The following is a 22,168-nucleotide window of genomic DNA, read 5'->3' as shown; positions in this document are numbered from 1 at the left end:
TTAACTGCTACCTGTTATATCTGTTGGCAGTTGAATAGCCTTACCTCTGACAACTCCCAAAACATGTCCCTTTCACCAGTTCCAAATATTTAAGTTCTTGCAATTGCAAAAGTTGTCTATTTCCTTGAATCTGTCATGCTGTTTCACCATTTCCAGTCTCTGTACCTGCTGCTCTTTTAAACACCCTCCCATACTTATTTTCCTGATCAACCATGCTGCTCTGGTGTCCCTCCTAAGGAAGTCCTTCCCTAATCTCCCCCTCACAGACTGTCCTAATCATCTGCAAAGAACTGGCACATTTTACATGCATCATTCTCTATTACAGTTGCATGTTTGTCTCCTCCATAAGACTGTAGATTTTCAAGAGTAAGATTCATACATTTTTCATTTCTATTTTTATATTCCATTCCTGGCTCTCTAGTACATGAGCAATCTGTGTCTGTTAGGATGAACTCCCACCTACAGATGCATTTTCTCCCAGAATTTTAATCTTTTTTCTAAAGTTTCAAAGACCTTATAAAATATATCTCTGAGGTAGAAGTAGAGGGATCACAAAATGTTAAAACTGAAATATACTTTTGCAATTGGCTGGTGTTCCTTCATTTTAGGAAAGGAGTGGGAAAAGATATTTAGATATTAGTATCAATGCTTCTAATGTTATGCTTAATTTTTTTTTTTTGAATGTTAGACCTAATCTTCACAGCAACCTGGGAATTAACAGCTATGACTGAATGGAACAGATGAGAAAACTGGACCCAAGGTCAAATAGTGATTTAGAGCCTGTTTTGCAACTCGTATACCTACGTTCTTTGCAACATTACACAATGAAAGGCCATCATGATCTCTGAAAATTGTTAGAAGTCACCAAAATGAGGCATTATGGAAGAAAAATGCTATGCAGGAAGCGAAAAAAGGAGGTCTTCATGTATGCTCCCTGGGATACCTGGCACTGGCTTTTGGCAAAAATGGTAACAGAATGCACTGCCAAAGAGCCCGTGTGCCCTGAATATACCAACATTTTGATGCAATACACATGAACCTGAGTAATGATATGACTTCTAGGAGAAAAATAAAATCTCATATTCTTTCAAACTTTTCACAGCAACAACAAGGGGACCATACAACGACCAGTGGAGTGTTCGTGTCACAAGTGCTCTTCTTCAGAGAACTTAAATTGTATCCTGTCTTGATGGACAGAAGCCTGAAGTTCCATTGTAAAGGGATGGGCAGTTACACTTCTGTTGGACACAGAGGTAGACACACCTCGCATTAACTGAGGTTCCAGGTGTCCATTCGCATTCTCAACAACTTTGTTACATGCAGATACCTAGAAAACCACACGTAAACAGCCGAAATGCTAAATCTCGGTCAAGGCCACCAAACAGGAAGATATCTACTTCAAAAAATTAACTGAGAGTTATTTTTTAACATCCTATGGGATGCTTCTCTGAAATTGACTTAAAATGAAAAAGATTAAATTATACACCCGAAAATAGAGAACATCAGAGTTTCTAATCTTTATCTGGGACCAGTTTCACAGCCAGAAAATTTATAGTCAAATACCCTGTCCATGACGTATAATCAGTTTGACTGGGGACAGCAACTAAAATTGCACTTCCAGAACTGGTTCATATAAAACCCACTTTATAAAACACAAACAAAATCATTACACATTTGAAAAGACTTTGCACCCTTTGCCTGTCATGGTCACAAATTTCTAGTCTTGTGAAGAACGTCAACAGTATGCTTCCTTCAGTCCATTCACTTCTCAATCCACTCTTGGCCAAGACTTAACTCTGCTCTCAATAAAGTCAACAAAAAAGGGAAAACAAAAACAAAATTAAAAAAAAACCCTTACTTTCAACCGCAGAAACATAGAACATTTGAAGGTAAACACGTGCATATGTCTAGATGCACATAAAATTGACCAAATAAACAAGTGAAGGCCTCAGTGTGTCCAAACCCATGGGGAACAAAGCAGAATCTGTATAGCTCATATACTACAGCAGCAAATGACATCGAGTACTCCTGAATTACTTGTTTGATTGCATAAAGCATTGTATTTATTTTTTTATTATTAAAGTAATTGAGATTTTTGTCTGCTTTCTAAAGAGTGCTAAAGTCTAGGCTTTTCATCAGCAGTTATTTTATACACACACACACACACAAATAAAAAACACATAAATACACTTTTTATAGGTGGCCATATGCTTATTGACCAAAGGATTCCCAGGGAGTTTTGTGAAAATTAGGGAAAATTGACACCTATTATTCTTCAATTTACTTGCAAACAAAATTTTCTAAGTCACAGCCAACTGCCTTTTATTCTTCAGGTCTTATGTTAAAAATTCCCTCCTCCTCAGATAAGGCCTTCCTAGAGCATCTAATTCAAGGACAGACACCTGCTGTGTCTTTCAGTTTGCTGTCCCCTTTCTCCCTGGCATTCTTCTCTCAGGGCTATTCTCCTTCCTCCACTAAACTGTGAGCAAAAGCAGGACTCTTTCTTTTCTTTTCTTTTCTTTCTTTCTTTCTTTTTTTTAAAGTCACCCAAGTGCCTGGTACAGAATCCACTCAATATGAAAAAGCCAAATGGATAAATAAATGAATGCAGGTAATTGCAAACAGTAAGAAAACGAAATGGTTTCTAACTTAAACATAATGTAAAAACTGTATTTAGCAGTCTATAACAAACTATGTTTACCAAAATTTGATCTGGGCTCTCTATTCCTTCCTGTATTTTCCACACTCCATCACTATCCTTATATGGAAAAAAATAAAATAAAAACAGAAATGAAAAGCAAACCTTAATTGTGGTTGTATGTGCTCCAGGATATTCTTTTTCTTCCAGCGTTGACCATCTTTCTATAAATTTAGACACCAAGGAATCATCATAATCCACGATCTGAAATCCAGAGACATTTGCACCTCCAAACTGAATTTTTAGTAGGTCTCCATCAGTAAATCCCTAGACATAAAATATTTGTATGTCATTCAAGTAGAACTTAACATTCCCCAAATAATTCTACACATTGTGGCTTTACATATTTCAAAGAACATGTGAGAGATAAAAAGTCTCCAAAAACATTTTCACGCATTTATCAGTCAAAGCGCCTCACCAGCGCCTAACATCATGTAGGTATCACAGTGGGTCCTTATAATCAATCCATGCTTAATGATTGGCTGTCTCATAAAGTACTGAAGAGTCCTTGTATAAAGGTTCTCCATTTTTATTGAGAGACCATCAATTAATAAGGAATGAGCTTTATTTATTGAATCTAAACAGAACACTGCCATGTGGTTACAGACACTAACATTAATCTAGTTCAAGACTGCAACCTTGTGGTCAAGTCATTCCTATTTAAATTGATCATTCCCTGGCCTGGGATAAACATCTTTAAAATGAGAATGGAAGGTACATGCCCAGTCAGTGTTCTCAATTGCTTAATTGAAAATACACAATTTCAAATTAAGCCTGAAACTAATTTTATAGAACATATTAAATTTTATAAGATCGATGTCTATTACATTATTAGAATGAATTCATTCATTACTAAAACTATCATGTAGTATTTTCATTGATTTCAAATATTGTGCTGTCATGAATTTTAACTCAAATTGATTATCAAAAATAAAAATCACAATTTCAATATGTCACAATTATAAATATATCACATTTTATAATTATAAAATATTCATATTTTAAAATATTTTCATATTTAAAATGATTCGTTATTGTGCATAATGATTAAGAGTGCCATGAATTAAGTGTGGGTCCTCATACTGAAAAAAATATAATCTTTTCATTGTTGTTGATATGAAAATATATACATATAGAGAGAGTTACACTAAAACATACCTAACAAAATCAGAGATTCTCTGTTCCACCCCACCCATGGTCCAGTTAAGCTGCTTCAAAGCCTTCAATTTCAATGACTTCATTTTCACTAATTTACCTGTTTTTTTATGAATTACACACTTTCACTGTTTCTTTCTTAATTGCTTAATTTTAGATATTTTTGTTGAGTTTTTATTTATGTTAAATGAGTATATAACCCAGTTATGTAACCAAACCATTTCTCTCTTCACCCATTTTGATCACTGTTTTCTGTTTACATATTTTTAACTCTGTTATTAGTAGCAAAGTCAAATAAGGTACTAGGATTGCATTTTTTTTCCTTGGGCATTATTTCACCTGAATGTTAATCACCGTCTCTTCACTACTAGAGATCTCTATATGCCTAACCTTATGCTGCAAGTTGAATTGGTTCCTCTTTCCTTCTACTCTACAGCTATTACTACCCTAATGTGTTCCTTCACTTCTTTTTTTGAGTAAATCTCATTTCCTGGGTCATATTTCCTTTTTCACTTTATTCTTTCTTTCTATTAGATTCCCTAATAGTTTCCTAAAACACATTGGAAGTAAAGTTTTTGAGACATTTTATATTTAAATGATTTTACCCTGACACTTGATTAGCATTTTGGCTCAAAATAGGATTTTGAGTTGAACACTCTATGACTTAAATGTATCATTCCGTTGACTTTCATTTTCCATTGTTGCTCTCAAAAAAAGTCATTTCTAATTCTTTTTTGCATGTGACCTGTTTCTCCCTCCTATCTACTTCCCTGTTACTGCCCCAAACTTCTAAAATCTCTTAATCTCTGAAATTCCATGCTGATATTCTCATTTTCATTCTTTCTTCTATTATTGTATTATTTATTCAGTGGTGAGATTTGTGTCATTTGGACATTTTTCAAAACAATTCTTTAATAATTCCCTTCCCCTATTTTTACTCTTCTCTATTTCTACAAAGTCTATTATTAAAATATTGTAACCCTTAAATTAAATGTCTAAGTTTCTTTCAGGTTTTTTTTTTTTCTATTTTATATCTTATTGTCCTTTCGTCATATAATCTAGAAGTTTTTCTCACTTTTATTTTCCAATTAATGTAATTTAATTTTCTATTGTAAGAAATAAAACAAATTAGCTTTCCAATGATTTTATTCTTCACTTTATTTTTTATGGGTTAAAATTATTTTCCTTTATTTTGCAGTAGATATTAACTCTGATTTTAAACATTTTTCCGATGTCACCTGCCCAGTTTCTGTTTGTTTGCATTGCATCCTTCATGGTAATTTTTTTTTTTTCTCAAATGACTAGTCATGCTTGATTATTTCCGAATAAGACACTGAGACATTTCTTGGAATTTCTATATATGTGAGTGAGGCTCATTAGCAAGTATGCTTTGCTATAAGATAGACTGTTGGGTGGGGTGGACAGAAGTGTGCCCTGCCTATATCTGCTCCATTTGATCTCTTCAGATCATCCAGTCTCCACACAAATGAATATATGTGACCAAATTCTAGAGAAAGGATGGCGGATGAGGGACGTGAGGTTCAGAATTCCACTTGTAGACTTTCATTTAGTTGTCCTGTGTTTTTAGCACATGCTTCTTGAGTCTCACAAATTCCTCCGATTCATATTTTTTATAAAGTATATTAACAAGAGAGAAGTGGGGGTTTAGGGACCAAGGCTTGTGGATATTTCTTTATTTGGGTTGTATGGAATGAGTACTTGGGGTATCCAATCATTCCTGCAAGGGACTTTGAATCAAATACTTTTGTCCCAGGTGTTCCTAATAATTCCTGGTTTCCTGGAATCCACCTCAGAGGTGGAACTGATATGTCCGTCCTCTGTGGGCCTTTACTGCTTTTAGCCAATGGTTCACATACATAACTTTTCCCAGATAATTGGCCTTGGAATGGAAACCACTCCCTCCTTGGTTAAGGCGAAAACTAACTGGAATCTGGTACAAAGGCCCCTGTCTCTGCCTTGTCTCCTGTTGGAAGAAGGTGATAACAATTTATGCAACAGAAAGTCCTAGGGGATCTGGGCTCAGAGCCTAAACCTGACCTTAACCACATTCCTGTTTAGCTCTCTTTCCTTCTCTGCCTTGCCTCCTTCACTCACCTACACATTGCTCCTGAAAGCTCTTCCTCAATAATGTGCATATGAATACCCTTGTTGGGCTTTATAAGCCAGTAAATGCTGCCTCTTTTTAGCTATCCCACTCTGCAGGCACTTTTTTTTTTTTTTTTTTTAGTTTTATCTTCCTTCTGTTAGCTATCCCACATATCTTCATCTGCTCCATGTCCTAAAAAGTTTTGTTGACTTCTGACTTAATTGGTATTTTCTTTCCTTTTTTCTCCTTCCTTTCCATTAGGTTTTAAAACATCTTTATCCTTTTACTGTTGTTTTACTGTAATTTTACTAGGAACAATAAGTTCAGTTGCAAATTTTGGGTAAGATTTTAAGCTGGCTTTAGTGAGGATCTGCATTTCCCTAAGTTTTCTTCTTTCCTGTCCAAAACTTTTCAATGTATGAGGAGCAGAAGGAAAAGGAGATAATGAATGACAGCAGAGAAGCCAAGGCACAATCTGAATTGTAGAGGCATTATTTTTAAAATAATTAAGTTAAATCCATGACAGCAGAAGGGATGAGGAAAGGAAAACAGGATGTCCTTATGTGCACTTTATGTACTAGCTAGCCTTTCAATTGCTCTTTCAGGAATTTATTCTCAGACACTGTTTCAGAAGCCCAATCAAGGATTCAGCAATTGCTGAAGAAATTCATCAATAATGATATCTGAAGTTTTTGAAGGTTTTTTTTTTTTTTTGCTTTGTTTTTATCTTTTATAACCAATTCCTCTAACACATTTCAGACACTCTCCAGACACTGGCTGGGGGGAAAAGGACATTCTCAATCAAGAATTTGGATGAAAGCCATTCACCTTTGGATGGCATTCTTTAATTTTAAATGTCAGTGGAATTTCTGAGGATGCCCTAAATTCTCAGAAATGACAGCATGATACAGACTTTTGAAATTACGATTCACTAGAAGTTCCAGGTGGCGAGGAAATCAAGTGTTCAAAAAAGGAAAAGCAAAACTTGAATTCAGATCAAGTATTAGGTAGATTTCTCCATAGAAGCATGATAGCAGCTTTTTTTTTTTTTTTAACTTTGGTCATTCAACATTCAAATACTTATTTCCTTTTCCATAGCATCAGATACCAACTTTCAAATTGATGAGCCGCCTTCTGTCATTATTTCTGAATGTTCCAGTATAATCTTCTCCATCTGGACATTTTTAAAGATCACAGCTTTCGATGTGGCTCTGCGTTGTTCATCAAATGGCAGGATTCACACAGGGGACTGGCTGTCCAGGCTGTTCTCTGCCTGAATGTGGCTCTGAAGAGCCTCATTACAGAATTTCATTTGTTTTAACTCTTACTTTTTATAGGAAGTACTTTAGGATCTCCTTAGTACACTATAAGGAAAAATCCTAGAAAATTTTTTGTGGGGGGCGGGTAACTAGGGATTGATCCCAGGGGTGTTTTACCACTGAGGCACATTCCCAGCCCATTTTACCTTTTATTTTGAGACAGGGTCTCACTAAGTTGCACAGAGCCTTGTTAAATTGCTGAGGTTGTCCTCTAACTAGCGGTCCACCTACTTCATCCTCCCAAATTGCTGGAATTACAGACCTGTGCCACCCCATCTGGCGAAGAGAATTTTTATGACAATAGACATCTCTTCGCTAAACAAATCTCATCTTGAACAAACCAACTTCTCCCAGTAGCATGTTGATTAGAAATTTATTATTCCTAAGTTATTGATACAGCCTTCAGTGAAAACGGTATTTATGATAAGCTGATAAATTTTGTTTTTTTTCTCTTCTTGTCACAAGTCAAAATGATGTTTTGTGATGTACAATCCAATACTTCAGAAACTATAAAATAAATCTACATTTGTATTAAAAAAAAAAAAAAAAACCTCTACCAGACTCCTACCATGCTATTTAGATTAGCTTTCATTCTCTTTCCTTCTTTTTCTTTGATTCCTGAGGACATTATACATGAGCATGCAGGGAGTAGTTCTTAATTACAAAGGATCGTATACAATTAAAGACCATAAAATTTTATAATAATAAAGGCCAAAGCTTATTTCACTACTGATCTAAAACCTTTTTTGAAAAAAAAGATTTTATAATTCCAAATTAATTGATTATACTTGAGAAGGAAATACAATTAACCACGCAGTCATTTCAGTGTAAATTTTAATTTGACAGTGAAAAATAAGGAACACTTGGACAATTAATTTATATATTTATAAAAATTTTCCCCTGAATTGAAATTAGCTTCCCATATAGATATATTTCATTAAGTCAAATATTGTTCTGTAGATTTTTTTTTTTGGAGGGGGGGTACTGGGAACTGAACCCAGGCACTTAACCACTGAGCCATCCCCAGTCCTTTTTATTTTTTAATTTTGAAACAGGGTCTAAGTAACTTGCTTAGACCCTCACTTAACTACTGAGACTGGTCTTGAAGTTGAAATCCTCCTGTTTTAGCCTCTTGAGTTGCTGGGATTATAAGTCTGTATCACCACACCAGGCAGTTATATAGCTATTTTTGTTGGTGTAGTTGTGGTTACTTTGTGGGTTGTAGGGAGGTTTGAACTCAAGGGCACTCACCACAAGCCACATCCCCAGCCCTATTTTGTGTTTTATTTAGAGACAGGGTCTCACTGAGTTGCTTAGCATCCCACTCTTTCTGAAGCTGGCTTTGAAGTCCTGATTCTCTTGCCTCAGCCTCCTGAGCCTCTGGGATTACAGGTGTGTACCATTGTGCCTGACATATTTCTATAGCTTGTTACATAGTTTGTAATAATGGGAGATTGGCTGGGAATGGAAATTGGGAAGTAAATCTAAAATATAACAAATAGGAAATATACTGTCATTTATAATCTATCAAATATAAACAAACTATATCTTTAAAATACTACTAATAAACGATGATTGCTCTAAGTTTTTATTAATAAGCATATCTAATAATAATAAGTACCAGTTAAGTCACCTACCAGATTTGCAATGATGTAGTGGTACCCTTTAACATGTTTCCCAATGGTAATAACCTAATAAAGGTAAAGAGACAATTATTTAATAAAAGCAAATGATATAAATGTAAGACTACTGATATTATTATCTAATTTAGGGGAAAAAAAGTGAAATTTTATCTGCTATGGTTTTTAAATAATATTTATAATAAATCATCAAGTAATATATGATAAAATATAATCATCAAATCTAGAGAAAACAGTAATAATAAATTTTAGTGCTTAATAACTGTTATCTTTTACAAAGTCAATCACTGAACCATAATAACTATCCCTTTTTTGTCAATAAAAAAATAAGCACACAAAGTCCTTAAGAAGCTTAAAGATACATAAAATCAAAATATATTTAATTCATGAGTCATAATTTCATTCCGACAAAAGTTACACCCTTGTTATTTTAGTAAAAGATTAAACACTTGAAACCGACACCTGAGATTTTATATTCACAGATCTACATTCAAATATAAACACAAATAAAGTTTCTAGAATTACATAAATTTAAGAATATTGGTGAACAAATAAAAATATTTCTTCATGATAAAATAGTACTGCTATACTAAGGATCTTGAAATGCTGACAGCTTAGTTCAAATGGACATTATTTCTAGGTTTAGACAGCCAAGTATCAGAAAAACTAATTTTTTTTTCTCTACAATTGTCAAGCATATCATGGAAGAAGTGGTTACCCTGGTAATAACACTCTCAATAGTTTGGGACATTATTGAATCAGTTTTAGTTTTCATTGACCTATGTCAGTTATAAAGAGAGTAATTTGAAATGTCTGTGCCATTGTACTGGTACATAGTCACAGTTAATCCTCAACCTGCAATGGACTTATGTCCTGATAAATCCACTGTAATATGAAGATATCCGAAGTCAAGCATGCATGGAATACACCTAACAAATATTAGAGTATGGGGTGCTGCCACTTGGGATGACGTGGTAGACTGAGAGCTCTGCCTCATTGCCACCCCAGCATCACAAGAGAATATCACATGCATGTTGCTAGCCCAGGAAAAGACTAACATTCAAAATTCAAAGTAGAGCTTTACTGAATGCATATGGCTTTCTCATTCCACCATAAAGCTAAAAAATTTATGATTTTTAATTTAGTTTAATTTATGATTAAACTACCCTAAATCCAAGGTCATCCGCATTCAAATGAAATTTCTATTTGTAAGAAAATGATCACACCAATGGAATGTATGAAATGCCAAGGCTGTAGACAGGGATTCAAACCATTAGCTCACTTTCTTGATTAAACTGATTTGGTGGTTTCCCTTGTTTTAGCATAATAAGCATAAATTTTTTAATGTGCTTTAAATTCCAAAGATCTTGTGACCTTCTTCAAACCTACTTTCTCTATTCTCCATTCTCACATGGCTATCTTTTAGGTTTTTTTTGCACACAAAAGCCTTTTTCCCATCACTTCAGACTATGCACAGTGGATCTCAGCCTAATCATCACACCTGCTGGGAGAGGAATTCCCTGACTTTCCATCAACCCAGACCAAGCCAGGTGCTCCAAAGCAGCACACTTACACACCAACAACAAAACTCCAGGGAAGGATTCTACCATATGCCACTTGGATAGGAAGTGTTAGCTGTTCAAAAGAAAGTTAGAGATTTTATAGTTTTCTAACCCGTTTTTTTAGGCAACATAACTCAGTTGCCTTTCCCAAGAAACGGAACCTCCCATGTTGAAGAGAGAATTTTGAAGAAAAGATGTCCTGAATGAAAAATATTTGAACTGACATCAGTTTAATTAAGATGATTGTGTCCTTCACATATCTTAAGGACATCTGTTGGCTTTGTTTACTGTACATTCTACTTTCTAAAGCATCTATGTCTTCCTTCTGAGAATTAAGATAAACGGTAAAACAGTGATCCCAGCCTCCTTACATGAGTTTAGTGTACATTGTGATAAGAAAAGGGGACATGAAAATTCACTAGTTCATGTCTCTATAAAAATTAGTGCTGACCATACTGATTTTTGTAACTTTCCTTTATAATAACTCGTAATGTTATACCAACAATAGAAATTTGTGTTAATTTCCAATTTTTTTGATGACTAGATCCTTTGCTACCTAATCACAGCTATAAATGCCTTCAGAGTCTCAATAAATGATAGTAATATACATTATTGAATACAGTTTAATTCTACTGCTAACTTTAAACCATCATGAAGATAAAGAGCTTCGTCTCATTTCTGTTCTTTTTTACCTGCTAGTTGAATGAATAATTAGCATTTCCCTTTCTTAAAATGTACTTTATCCCTACTTTTTGCCTAGTCAACTCTACTCCTTGACGTATATCCAAATCTAAATTTTTTTTTTCTCAGAAAGTTCTATTCTTTTCATTTGTAGTATATTCCATTGCTATAATTCTATGTTAATTTCTGATACAGTATTAATGTATCTCAGTAGAGCTGGCCTATTTTGTTTTCCACTGCTGTTTTGGACACACCACAGTGCTTGTCTGACAAACATTAGCCAACAGAGATATCTATTTGACAAATAAATGGATGAATCTAATCCAGCCAAATGCTACCTTCTAAGTGAACACTTCACAGATTATTCTTTCCCTGGAAAGATAGGTACTTTATCTTCTGTGTTCCTTGACTTCTGCTCACTGCTTTAGTTTAGATTTTAAATTTCCCCAAAGGCCTGTGTCTTAAAGTCTGGGTCCTCCACTTAGCATTATTATAAGCAGAAACCTTTAAGAGATGGGCATGGTGAAAGGTCTTTAAGTCATTGAGAGCATGCCCTCCATGGGGATTGTGAAAGTCTGGTCTCCTCCTAACACACACACTCTCTCTCTCTCTCTCTCTGTTGTTGTTGTTGTTGTTTTGGTTTCATAGTCACCATGGGAAGCATACCACAACATACCACCATGATGAACTATTCCTCACCAGAGACCTGAAAGCAGTGGGTTAACCAACCACAGATTGAAAACTGTTAGACAAAATAAACCTTTCTCTCTGATTAATCTCAGGGGGTTTTTGTTGTTGTTGTTGTTGTTTTTTTTTTTTTTTTTTTTTTTAATTTTTTTTTTTGTATCAGTGATTTAATCCAGCAGCATTTTATTCACTGAAATACATCCCCAGACCTTTTTATTTAGAGTCAGGGTCTCACTAAGTTGCTTAGTGCCTTGCTAACTTGCTAAAGCTAGTCTCAAAACTTTTAATCCTCCTGTCTCAACCTCCCAAGCCTCTGGGCCTACAGGCATAAGATACAGTGCCCAGAGATATATTTAATCTAGCAATGGAAAGCTAACACAACCACTTTGCATTATAACTTGTGATACTATAGTGTTGTAGGGGTACATTTTTTCTTCCCCTCTAAATAATATTCATAGGGGACAGATGCCATTCTAGCTTGTCTTTATTAGGATCCTTCACTCTGGACAGAGGATGTCCTCAATAAATGTTTCTTGAATGATACTACCAAGTATATGCACTCATTAAATAAATTAAACATTAATACATATACATGCAAAACACTCTGCTTTTTGAATCGATGTCAATACCAGTGATCATATATTTACTTCAAAACATAGTTTTTCATATGGTCCCACTTTCTTTTGCAGTTTCACTCTTCTGATTCTGAATATTTTTATATATGCTTTCACCAACATTTATTATGATGAGTCAGGAATAATTAAACTTGTTTAACCAGGCTAGTGAATATTATTAAAATTCGGTTTTAATGAGGACCTTCTCTGAAATTCAAATGAGATTTTGAGGTTCACATTGAACAAGAGACCTTTAGGTTAAAAACAATCCTAACTTCATCTCCTGAGACTAGAATCAAGATTTTTTTTATTGAAGTTACTCATCTTTCTGGGGTACAACATTTAGTTCTTTCTCATAACAAGTTAGTTTTATTTAGTTATTCAATATTTCATGATGGTTTCACATTTTATGTTTTAAGGTCTGTATTATAAATCAGTTAGGGCTTCATCAACATGTATGCTTGTAAAATGTTTTCCATTGAATGAATTAATAAATATAACTAGATGGGCCAAGAAAGATGTTCTCAACTGTGAATTTTCTTTCCAATCATACATACTTCCAAGGAACACACATGTGTGCTTGTGTGTGTGTGTGTGTGTGAGAGAGAGAGAGAGAGAGAGAGAGAGAGAGAGAGAGAGCGCTCACGTTAGGACAAGACACAGATAACCATCCAAGGAAATTTTTATCAATAAATCATAATACATCCCTGGTCTTTTATCTTGTCTTTAAAACATGATGGATATTATTTTTCATCATTAGAATATTGCCGATTGTTGTCCTATTCTTAAAGATCTTAAATAGAAGCAGCGTAATATGGTAAGGACAGATAAAAATATCCTATCTCTGGTATCTTGTTATTCTTTTAAACAGTCCAAATGGATACTTGTAATTTACTTCTCAAGTAGTGAACACCTTTGAATGCCTTTCCTTCATATTTTAACTTCAGAGATTACAGTTTTTTATAGTGACACAAATCCCCTAATATAGAGACAAAATTACTTCTTACAAAAATAAATGCACACTCTTTCTAGAGCTATAGATCCAGTTAAACAATAATATGGACTTACTACCTGAGATTACACCATCCTGTACTCTAATATTTGAAATAATCCATGTGTCTCCAAAATATTCACTTGCTTTTACTCTAGAATTCAAATATTATTTTGACTTTAAAACATATCTATTTCTTGATCTCTAAAAACTTTTAACAGAATGGAATTCAAATTTTCTAACTCAAAATATCAAGGTTTAAGGCAATACTTATCATGTAAAACATAACTCTGGAAATATGCGCTGAATTTATTTAGTGATTAATATGATCCATCTGCGTTATTGAAACCATCTGTTAATGTTAACTGAAGCCAGATATAATTTAATTGATGATCTTTGCTACATCCTACATAAACCATAAAGTGAAAACCGCTGTTCAAGCACCTAGCACAAATGCTCTTTGCAAACGCTGACGTTGCATGCATATTCTATATTTGGTGCCATTAGACAACAGAGAGGAGCAAACCTGGTCTACGATATCGTTCACTTTATCCCGTTCGCAGTCGAGGATTACACGCCGTTCTTTTTTTAACTCCAGATCTTGAAAGAGTGATCGGTAGGTCTCATCTTTCTTGTCATTGTTGATGTTCCCCACGTTGATAGCAGTCACTTGCCATTTCTTTTCAGCAGCAGAATCCAGCACAGCTTGCAGTGTGGATAAGCCTGGGAAGGCAAAGGAAAATGATGACTGATGAAAATACGTGAATAACTCAGAACTGGGCTGCCACATTGCCAGTGCATACATTTGTTAAGACTGATTTATTTGTAAAACTAAGGAGAACCTGATGCCTCAAAAATATGCTATGGCTGTGATCTTTATCAATACCTACATATGTCTGCTTCACATTAGGAAAAAAAAAAAAACAAACAACTCATTACTTAAATGCTATTGTTCTGCCCAAAAGGAGGGGAAAATAATATCACTTTCTTGGGGTTGGGATGTGGCTCAAGCAGTAGCGCTCTCACCTGGCACCCTCGGGGCTCTGGATTCGATCCTCAGCACCACATAAAAATAAAATAAAGATGTTGTGTCCACCAAAAACTAAAAAATAAATATTAAAAAATTATCTCTCTTTCTCTTAAAAAAATAATAATATCACTATCTTTGAATCCTCTCTGCTGTTTTCTTTGGGATAAGACTAAAGTTAATGTCTTTAATATCTCTGAATTAAGTGAAATCTAAAGACATCACAACATTTCTTACTCTTACAAAAGAGTAAAAAATGACTTAGTCATATGCAATTGTCTATCATTTGATATTAACATTCTGGAAGGGTTGCATACGTTTCCATGAGATGAACCTCTATGAATCAATGGGAGTGAAAGAGCCAATAATGTCTATGGGGTTGTGATATTTCTTCCTATTGACTCCTGGTCAACAGTTTTATTGCCTTTCTTTTCCCTTTGGCCTTCTATTATATTACTTTTTGTTAGTGGCTCTGATCCCATAGAGATTAAAATGTTCACCTACTAATGAGACGTTTGCAATTAGTTCTCTATTACAGACTGATCTCACTTCCTAAATATAAGACTATTTTACTACTTACTAATGATTATAGCACTATAAGACTTAGAAAATTTTTACTATTATTTCTAATTATCAACATAGTGTAGGTAGGAAGAAGTCAACAACTAGGGGATTTACTTCCTGAAGAGCTAAATCTGCAGTTTTGTCCTGGAGAAAATACATAAAAAACTTGTTTTCCATATCATATCAACTTTTCACAGTAAAGCCAAGTTCACAATTTACATTAATAACTTAAAGAACAACACAAAGTCAACATTCCAGGAGAAATTCAGACATCCACATATCAATTCCTTCTGTTTCCAGGAAGGTCCACAAATTTCTCAAAAGAATACTGATCCCTTTTTATCTATAAAATGTGAGATTTGCCTAATTTGATCATATCTCTCTATAATAATTGGTTCCAATTCATCTATAGCCTATATTTAGATCCTCAATTTTACATAAATCCCCTCACCAAGAGGAGAAATACAACAATTACAAATCTTGTCAAACACTATTCCAATCTAGAAAAAAAATTTTATGGACACAAAATTGTCCAAAGAGTATAGAAAATGAGCCTGAAATATCTTGTGAAAACAAGCACATCCTCCAAAAGAGAACTATGTCAAAAGACAAAGAGTCATTTGAAGAGAACCTCTTTAAAAGATAGAATAATTTGAATATCAGTTAAATGTTTTAAATCTATAAAATCGAGATTTTAAAATAATTTGTTCAAAAAATTTTTTTTTGCCTTTGATAGATTGGAACCAATTATTTCTGAAATTGACAAATATAGAAGTAAAAAAGCGTTTTCCTTTCATTCCTATGTGAGCTACACTCAGGATAATAATGAGTCAAAGATTATTCATTTTAGAACTACTCTAGGTAATGCATGATGGACAAATATAGATTTAGAATTATTATTATTTTGTAACACCTACTGAAACGAATATAGGCAGCAATCATCAACTGCTCTTCACAACACAAAAAGAAAGGTGACAATGGAGATGAGTCTTTAAATGGTTACAGTCAATATGATTTGTGATACATTCCTGCTCAAAATGTAAACCTGAACCTCATCAAGCTTCTGTTACCAAATGTTAGGAAATACCTGTCAAAGAGTGGCATGTTAACACCAGGGTATAGCTATCAAAATCAACACTATGGGCAATGCTACATGACATTATAAAACTCTGACAAGACATCTTAACCAATGGTAATATATGGAACTCATTTTGATCTTATGGAATAAACAGTTAAAAATGATAACATTAATGATTTTTTCAAGTATGATAGTGATACTGTAGTTGTGTTTAAAATAAGAGAATTATTGTTTTATAAATAGATATCCAAAATATTTACAGATGAAAGAATATGATAGCTGGCATTTCTTTCTTTTTTTTCTTTTAATTAATTGGTTAATTAATTAATCAATTAATTTATGGTGCTGAGGACTAAACTCAGCTACATCTCCAGTCCTTTTTATTTTTTATTTTGAGGATTCTGGTAAGTTGCTAAATTGCTGAGGCTGTCCTGATTTCTCCAACCTCAGCCTCCTGAATCTCTGGGATTACAGGCATGAATCACCACACTGGGAGTGGTATTTGTTTCTAAATCACTACAGAAAGAAGAAGGATATGATAGATAAAACAAAATCGCTTATATTTTATTCACTAATAAAAATAACTTAAGAATGTTTGGGGGTCTTTCTATGATTTGTTTCGTAATTTAAAATACTTCATAATGAACATTAAAAATGATTTACTTTTATTTCAAATTGGACAATTGAGCCAGATGCTAAACTTTCTTTAAGTTTGATTTTATTTTGCTAAAACAGCAAAATTATTTTCTTGCAGATAATCTTGTAACAGAAGAAATAAATATTAATTTCTTGAGAGGTTACTTAAAGAGACCACATGCCATTTTTAAGAACTTTCACTGGTAAAACTTTAGAATACATCCGAGAGTGCCTATAATTTCTGCCTGCTCTCCATAAATTAACTTCTTTCAAGATAAAATTCAAGTTCCTTCCCTGTTTTCCATCATCAGTGGAGAAATAATATGCACAGCTGGTCATCATATCAATTCAACAACTATTAGCGTGCTTGAAAACAGCTGTTAAATTGATCCAACATTCTCTTCCAGTAGGAGGGGAAAAAAAAAACCCTGAATTTCTAAACCTCCTACATTCTCTAAGTCCTACTTTCCACATCTAATCATCCATCATACAATTCCTCCTTGTCACCTTCTTAAAAACATTAAATCTAGAAGTAATGATCTATATAAAATTCACTTTTTATCATATAGCAATTTAGTGACTCTCCTTTATGCAATAAGTTATCTCATTTTGTTTTCATTGAATTATGAAGTTCCCCACATACTAAAAATTTCCAGCAGTGATGCACTTGATATTCTTTTGCATCTCTTGACAGATACTACAAGAAAATTTAAATTTAAATCCATTTATCAATTTGTGAGTGGTTTCATCAAGAGATAATTTTCAACCTAAAATGTATTGGCAGTTCACCCTGTCAAAGAATATGGAGATGATATATAAAATGGAAAAGAATACATCTTTTAAAAATGTCTAACTTTCAAACTCATTCATCTTATGTGTCAACAGTAACTTGCAGTCTATGTAGATTCTCCATTATTAAAACTATTAAGGTTAACATTCTGAAACCTGTGGAACCCAACCAAAATTATATCTATTTATTAAGGAGCTAAATTGTTTAAGCAGTACTATATTAGATTTGATAGATTTGGTTTAGTCAGAAGACACTGAATAAAATTAAATCACCTCCTAAGAGCAGCCACAAGTCATTCACAACTCATGGAGTGATCTGAAGTACAAGTTGAAGAGACATTCTTCTTTGTATAGTAACCCATTTTCTTTGCAGTCATAGTAACGGAGTAAATCCTCTCTACTCAATCTCCCCATTCTTCACAGCTAAGTTTTGTTTTAAATCTGATTTCTTCATAGTTAATAGATGATTTTAAAATGTAAATATAACCAAACATGTATAACGGTACAGGTAAAACTAAACTCTTTACACAAATTCATGCTCTTGGTTTCTGGGAACCATATTTTAATTAGGGGAGAAAGCACTTCTTGTGATGTGCCTCTTTATCATCCACACAAACTAAGACAGAATATCTTTATAAGAATAATTCCTAATTCAGAATTTGTTTCTAAATCACTGCAGAAAGCAGAACTTGTATGGACAATGGAAGTTCTACATAAATGCTGGTTTACTTAAAGCTATTAGGAAATAGTAATCAGTCAAATCTAATATTCATGCTACTGTATCAGCATATTCAAATTTCTGATTTCTTATTTCTGAATTACTTTGAACAAAGAAAATTGTTGATATACACAGCCATTAGAAACACACCTGGGGAATTAATTATTTCTCTTAATAAATATATTTAAAATATATTATGTTCTAAAACAGTTCAAGAATATTATGAGTATAAAATTAAATTCTCAGTATTATTGAATTCTCAGACACTTGGCTAAAGTAAAGAATGGCTAGACTAAAAGATTTTTAAATTGCAGTAATTTTTCATATACCTATTGTTACTAATGTGCTTTAGCTGTATAACCTAGTCGTCAGTTGACAATCTCCCTAAAATTCAAAGTGAAATTTCATCTAGACCTAGTATTAAAAACAATGAGAGGGGATAAAAAAATGTGGCATTTATACACAATGGAATATTACTTAGCAATAAAAGAGAATAAAATCATGGTTTTACAGGTAAATGGATGGAGTGAGAGAAGATAATGCTAAGTGAGGTCGGCCAATCCCCAAAAACCAAATACCGAATATGTTCTCTGATGTAAGAAGGCTGATTCATAGTGGGGTAGAGAGAGGGAGCATGGGAGGAATAGATGAACTCTCGATAGGGCAGAGGGGTAGATGGGGAAGGGAGGGGACATGGGGTTACAAATGATGGTGGAATGCGATGGACATATTATTATCCAAAGAACATGTATGAAGACACGAATTGGTGTGAATATACTGTGTATACAACCAAAGAGATGAAAAATTGTGCTCTATATGTGTAATAAGAATTGTAATGCATTCTGCTGTCATATATAAATTAAAACAAATTAATTAAAGAAAACAATGAGAGAAAGAGAGTGATAGAAAAACCATTAGCCTAAAAGCAAGTGAAGTCTAGACATCTTTGTTTACACATTAAAGGGTGAAATTTAAAATGATTCCTGCCAACAGGTATATTTCATTCAGACCACGTCTTTGTTCTTAAAAATATTTTTTTTGTTCCATTTAAAATTCACTGTCCTTATTCAGTCTTTCAGGCAAAGTAGTTAATATTTATGATCACTAAATCATGGCAGCATGCCTAGGCCAGATTAGATTAACATATATTTCCCTCATCAGCTTTCTCAGGCACATCAGAAAAAAAAATTATTTTGAAAGCATTTTTGCTATTTGCATGATGTTGTCTTGGAACTGGAATCAAAGAGCTTTCCCTTCAGGGGACAAGTAATATTTGCTCCAAATTGAAACAGACAAAAAGATATCAAGCATTAGTTCTGTTTTTATGTGTTGTCCATGGAGATGTATTATCTTACCTTGTCAATATTGAACAAATAAATAAAAGCCACATTTTGATTAAGGCCTGATTTATATATAATGCCTATATATCCAAAGACTAAAACTACAATATTTAATGCATTAACAGAGGTAACCTATTGTTCTATAGGTAAAAATGTACTGAAGCTCTATCTGCCCACAAGTAATAATATCCAGCTCTTAGAAAAGGGTCTGAATCCTCAGAGTGCCAGGCTACTGCTATATGGTTAGATAAAGAAAAGACAGCAGGAATCTTAAAAATTTCCCTGGCATCAAGTTGCCAGGTGCAATCCTGTCACCAGTGAATTTGAGATTAGATGAAGATGTTTCTACACAAAGATCAGGATGCATCCATGTCTTTCCATGATTGTAATTGGGATCTAAGCTCTGGACCTGTTGCTCAGCATTGGATGTATTCGGACACAGGAATGAAATAGCATAAAACAACTTTAAGTCCTTTTCATCTATTTGGTAATCTGAGCAAAATGTTTTTTGAGCCGTTTTCATGATTGGCCCCTGTATTGTTCAAGAAAACATTAATTTATTAGATAGTATAATTCAACAGCATATTGACCTGACCTACCCCTTCAGAAAAGTAAACATTATTAGAACACTGAACAAAATAATCTAATCAAGGAAGTAGAGAGGGTACCACACCAAGGACAGATTGAATAGTTGGATATTGTGGTAGGTAGAGATCTCAGTGCAGAGATGGAGCCATGGAATCTATTTTTAAAAGTATGACTAATATGGACAAAGGGAAAAGAGGATGCACTTTTTCATTTCCAAATCATGGAACAGTGAAGCAAGAAAGTCCTTGAAGCATCAAAGAAGGGTTAAGGGCCAGAGGAAAGAAAGCAGCTCATATGATGAACACAGAAATCAATTTTTTAGATATAATATATGCCAAAGTCATAAAAATTAAGTCATTAATAAGAAAAATCAGAGATCAATAATCCCATTTCCATAAGTCAAGTAAAACATCACACAAAGGTCAAGTCTTCTGCCAGTACTTTGAGAGTCTTGTACATTTATCTCTGAAAATAATTTCAGATAAAAAGACCAGTGTAATACTCTTCACATTAAAACATCAGGAGCTACTTGATAATACCTTGAAAATGTATCCATAAGGTCATTTTGGCTTTAATATATAATTACTTAATATTATCCCTCTAATGTTATTCCCTCAACAGATGCACTTGACTCAAATCAATTTGTATAATTCAATAATTGGAGATTATCTCACCACTCCAATCCATTTAATATTTCTAAAGCATTAATAAAAATCATTTAAAATGTCCCAGATTCTCTCTGCAAGTACATTAGTTCATCTATCTTCACCTCTCAATTCCCCAGTGCTTGTCTATCTCCCTTCAAATGCTAAAATTTCTCTTTTTCTACTTTTGTCAACTGTTGTCTATTTGAATGTTTTCCAAAAGACCAGTTTTATCCAGTAAGAGTAATAGTAAGGGTGATGATAAAATATGTTCCCAAATTAAAAATGCCATCTTCAACCTTGTCAAATACTAAAAAGGAGCTCATCTTCTGAGTCTTCAACTTAGTAAGATTCAGCTTCTCATATCATCTCGAATCAAAAATACATAGTTGTTTAACTCTTCCGTTCATGACCACTGCTCATTGAACATCAACTCTGCTTCTAGCCCTACCTGAAGTGCTGGGTATCTAGTTATAAAGTATATACCCAGGGCTCTGGGCACTGCCTGGGCATTGCCCTCCTGCAGCTTATAGCCAGATCTTATGTGAAAAACAGTGCTAACTAAGTCCATGTGACTAAATCAGTCACACTGGGACATAGCACTCCTGGGATATAGCAGGAGCTCAATAAGTAGTTCTTGAGTGACAGAATCAACACCAATATTAATTATGAATTATGACAAGTCCTGGGAAGTAAAATAAGACATCGATTTGAGAGAGAACAACAGCATGAAAAGCATCTCAGAGGGAATGATATATAAGCCCAGACATCAAGAAGGAATAAAAATTTGAGGTATGTGCGGACATTTGAGGTGAAAGAGTTTGGTCCATCTGAGAAATTAAAGGAAGGTCAAATGGATTTAGCTTCAGTGAATGAGCAAAGCAGACAGCAGAATACATTGGAGAACTGGGCATGATCCAGGTATTTTCAAGTCTTAAAACCATGCTAGGAATTTTGATTTCTTCCTCCTTGTAATGTGAAGCTATCAGAGTGTTCTAAACAAGGGAGTGATGTTGTCAAATAAATATTTAATAAATAATTCTGTATGGTTTGTAGAAAATGTACTCAAGAACATCAAGGGTGGAATTGGAGAGGCAAGATGATGAACACATGGTGGTGTTTTGGCCTATGTGGAAGGCAATAGAAAAGAAGGGTCTAGAGCTAAAATAGACATAAGTAGCAGAAATCAGATCAGCAGAACACAAAGGTCAAAAGACATTTAAAATACACCCAGGTTTCAGGCTGGTTTTTAAAAAAATCAATGCAATAAAGGAGTTAGCAGAGAGCAAGATGAAAGACTAAATATAATTTAATAAGCTCAATTTTATCA

General features: G+C 33.9%; 1 protein-coding gene across 3 annotated transcripts in view; it reads right to left on the bottom strand.

The window, feature by feature from the left end:
* Gria2 (glutamate ionotropic receptor AMPA type subunit 2) overlaps window positions 1-22,168 on the bottom strand; it is a 139,895-nt gene that overhangs the window by 40,799 nt on the left and 76,928 nt on the right. For all 3 annotated transcript variants that reach the window (XM_026395940.1, XM_026395942.1, XM_026395941.1), the window contains exons 4-6: window positions 13,981-14,177; window positions 8,917-8,970; window positions 2,804-2,965 (exon numbers count right to left, since the gene is read on the bottom strand). In XM_026395940.1, coding sequence (XP_026251725.1) covers window positions 2,804-2,965; window positions 8,917-8,970; window positions 13,981-14,177 — 413 coding nt within the window. The remainder of the gene's footprint in view (window positions 1-2,803; window positions 2,966-8,916; window positions 8,971-13,980; window positions 14,178-22,168) is intronic.

This window comes from Urocitellus parryii, chromosome 10, assembly GCF_045843805.1.
Source record: "Urocitellus parryii isolate mUroPar1 chromosome 10, mUroPar1.hap1, whole genome shotgun sequence".
Lineage (NCBI taxonomy): Eukaryota > Metazoa > Chordata > Mammalia > Rodentia > Sciuridae > Urocitellus > Urocitellus parryii.
The sequence above is the reverse complement of the archived record's forward strand: the minus strand, read 5'-3'. Positions and strand labels throughout refer to the sequence as shown.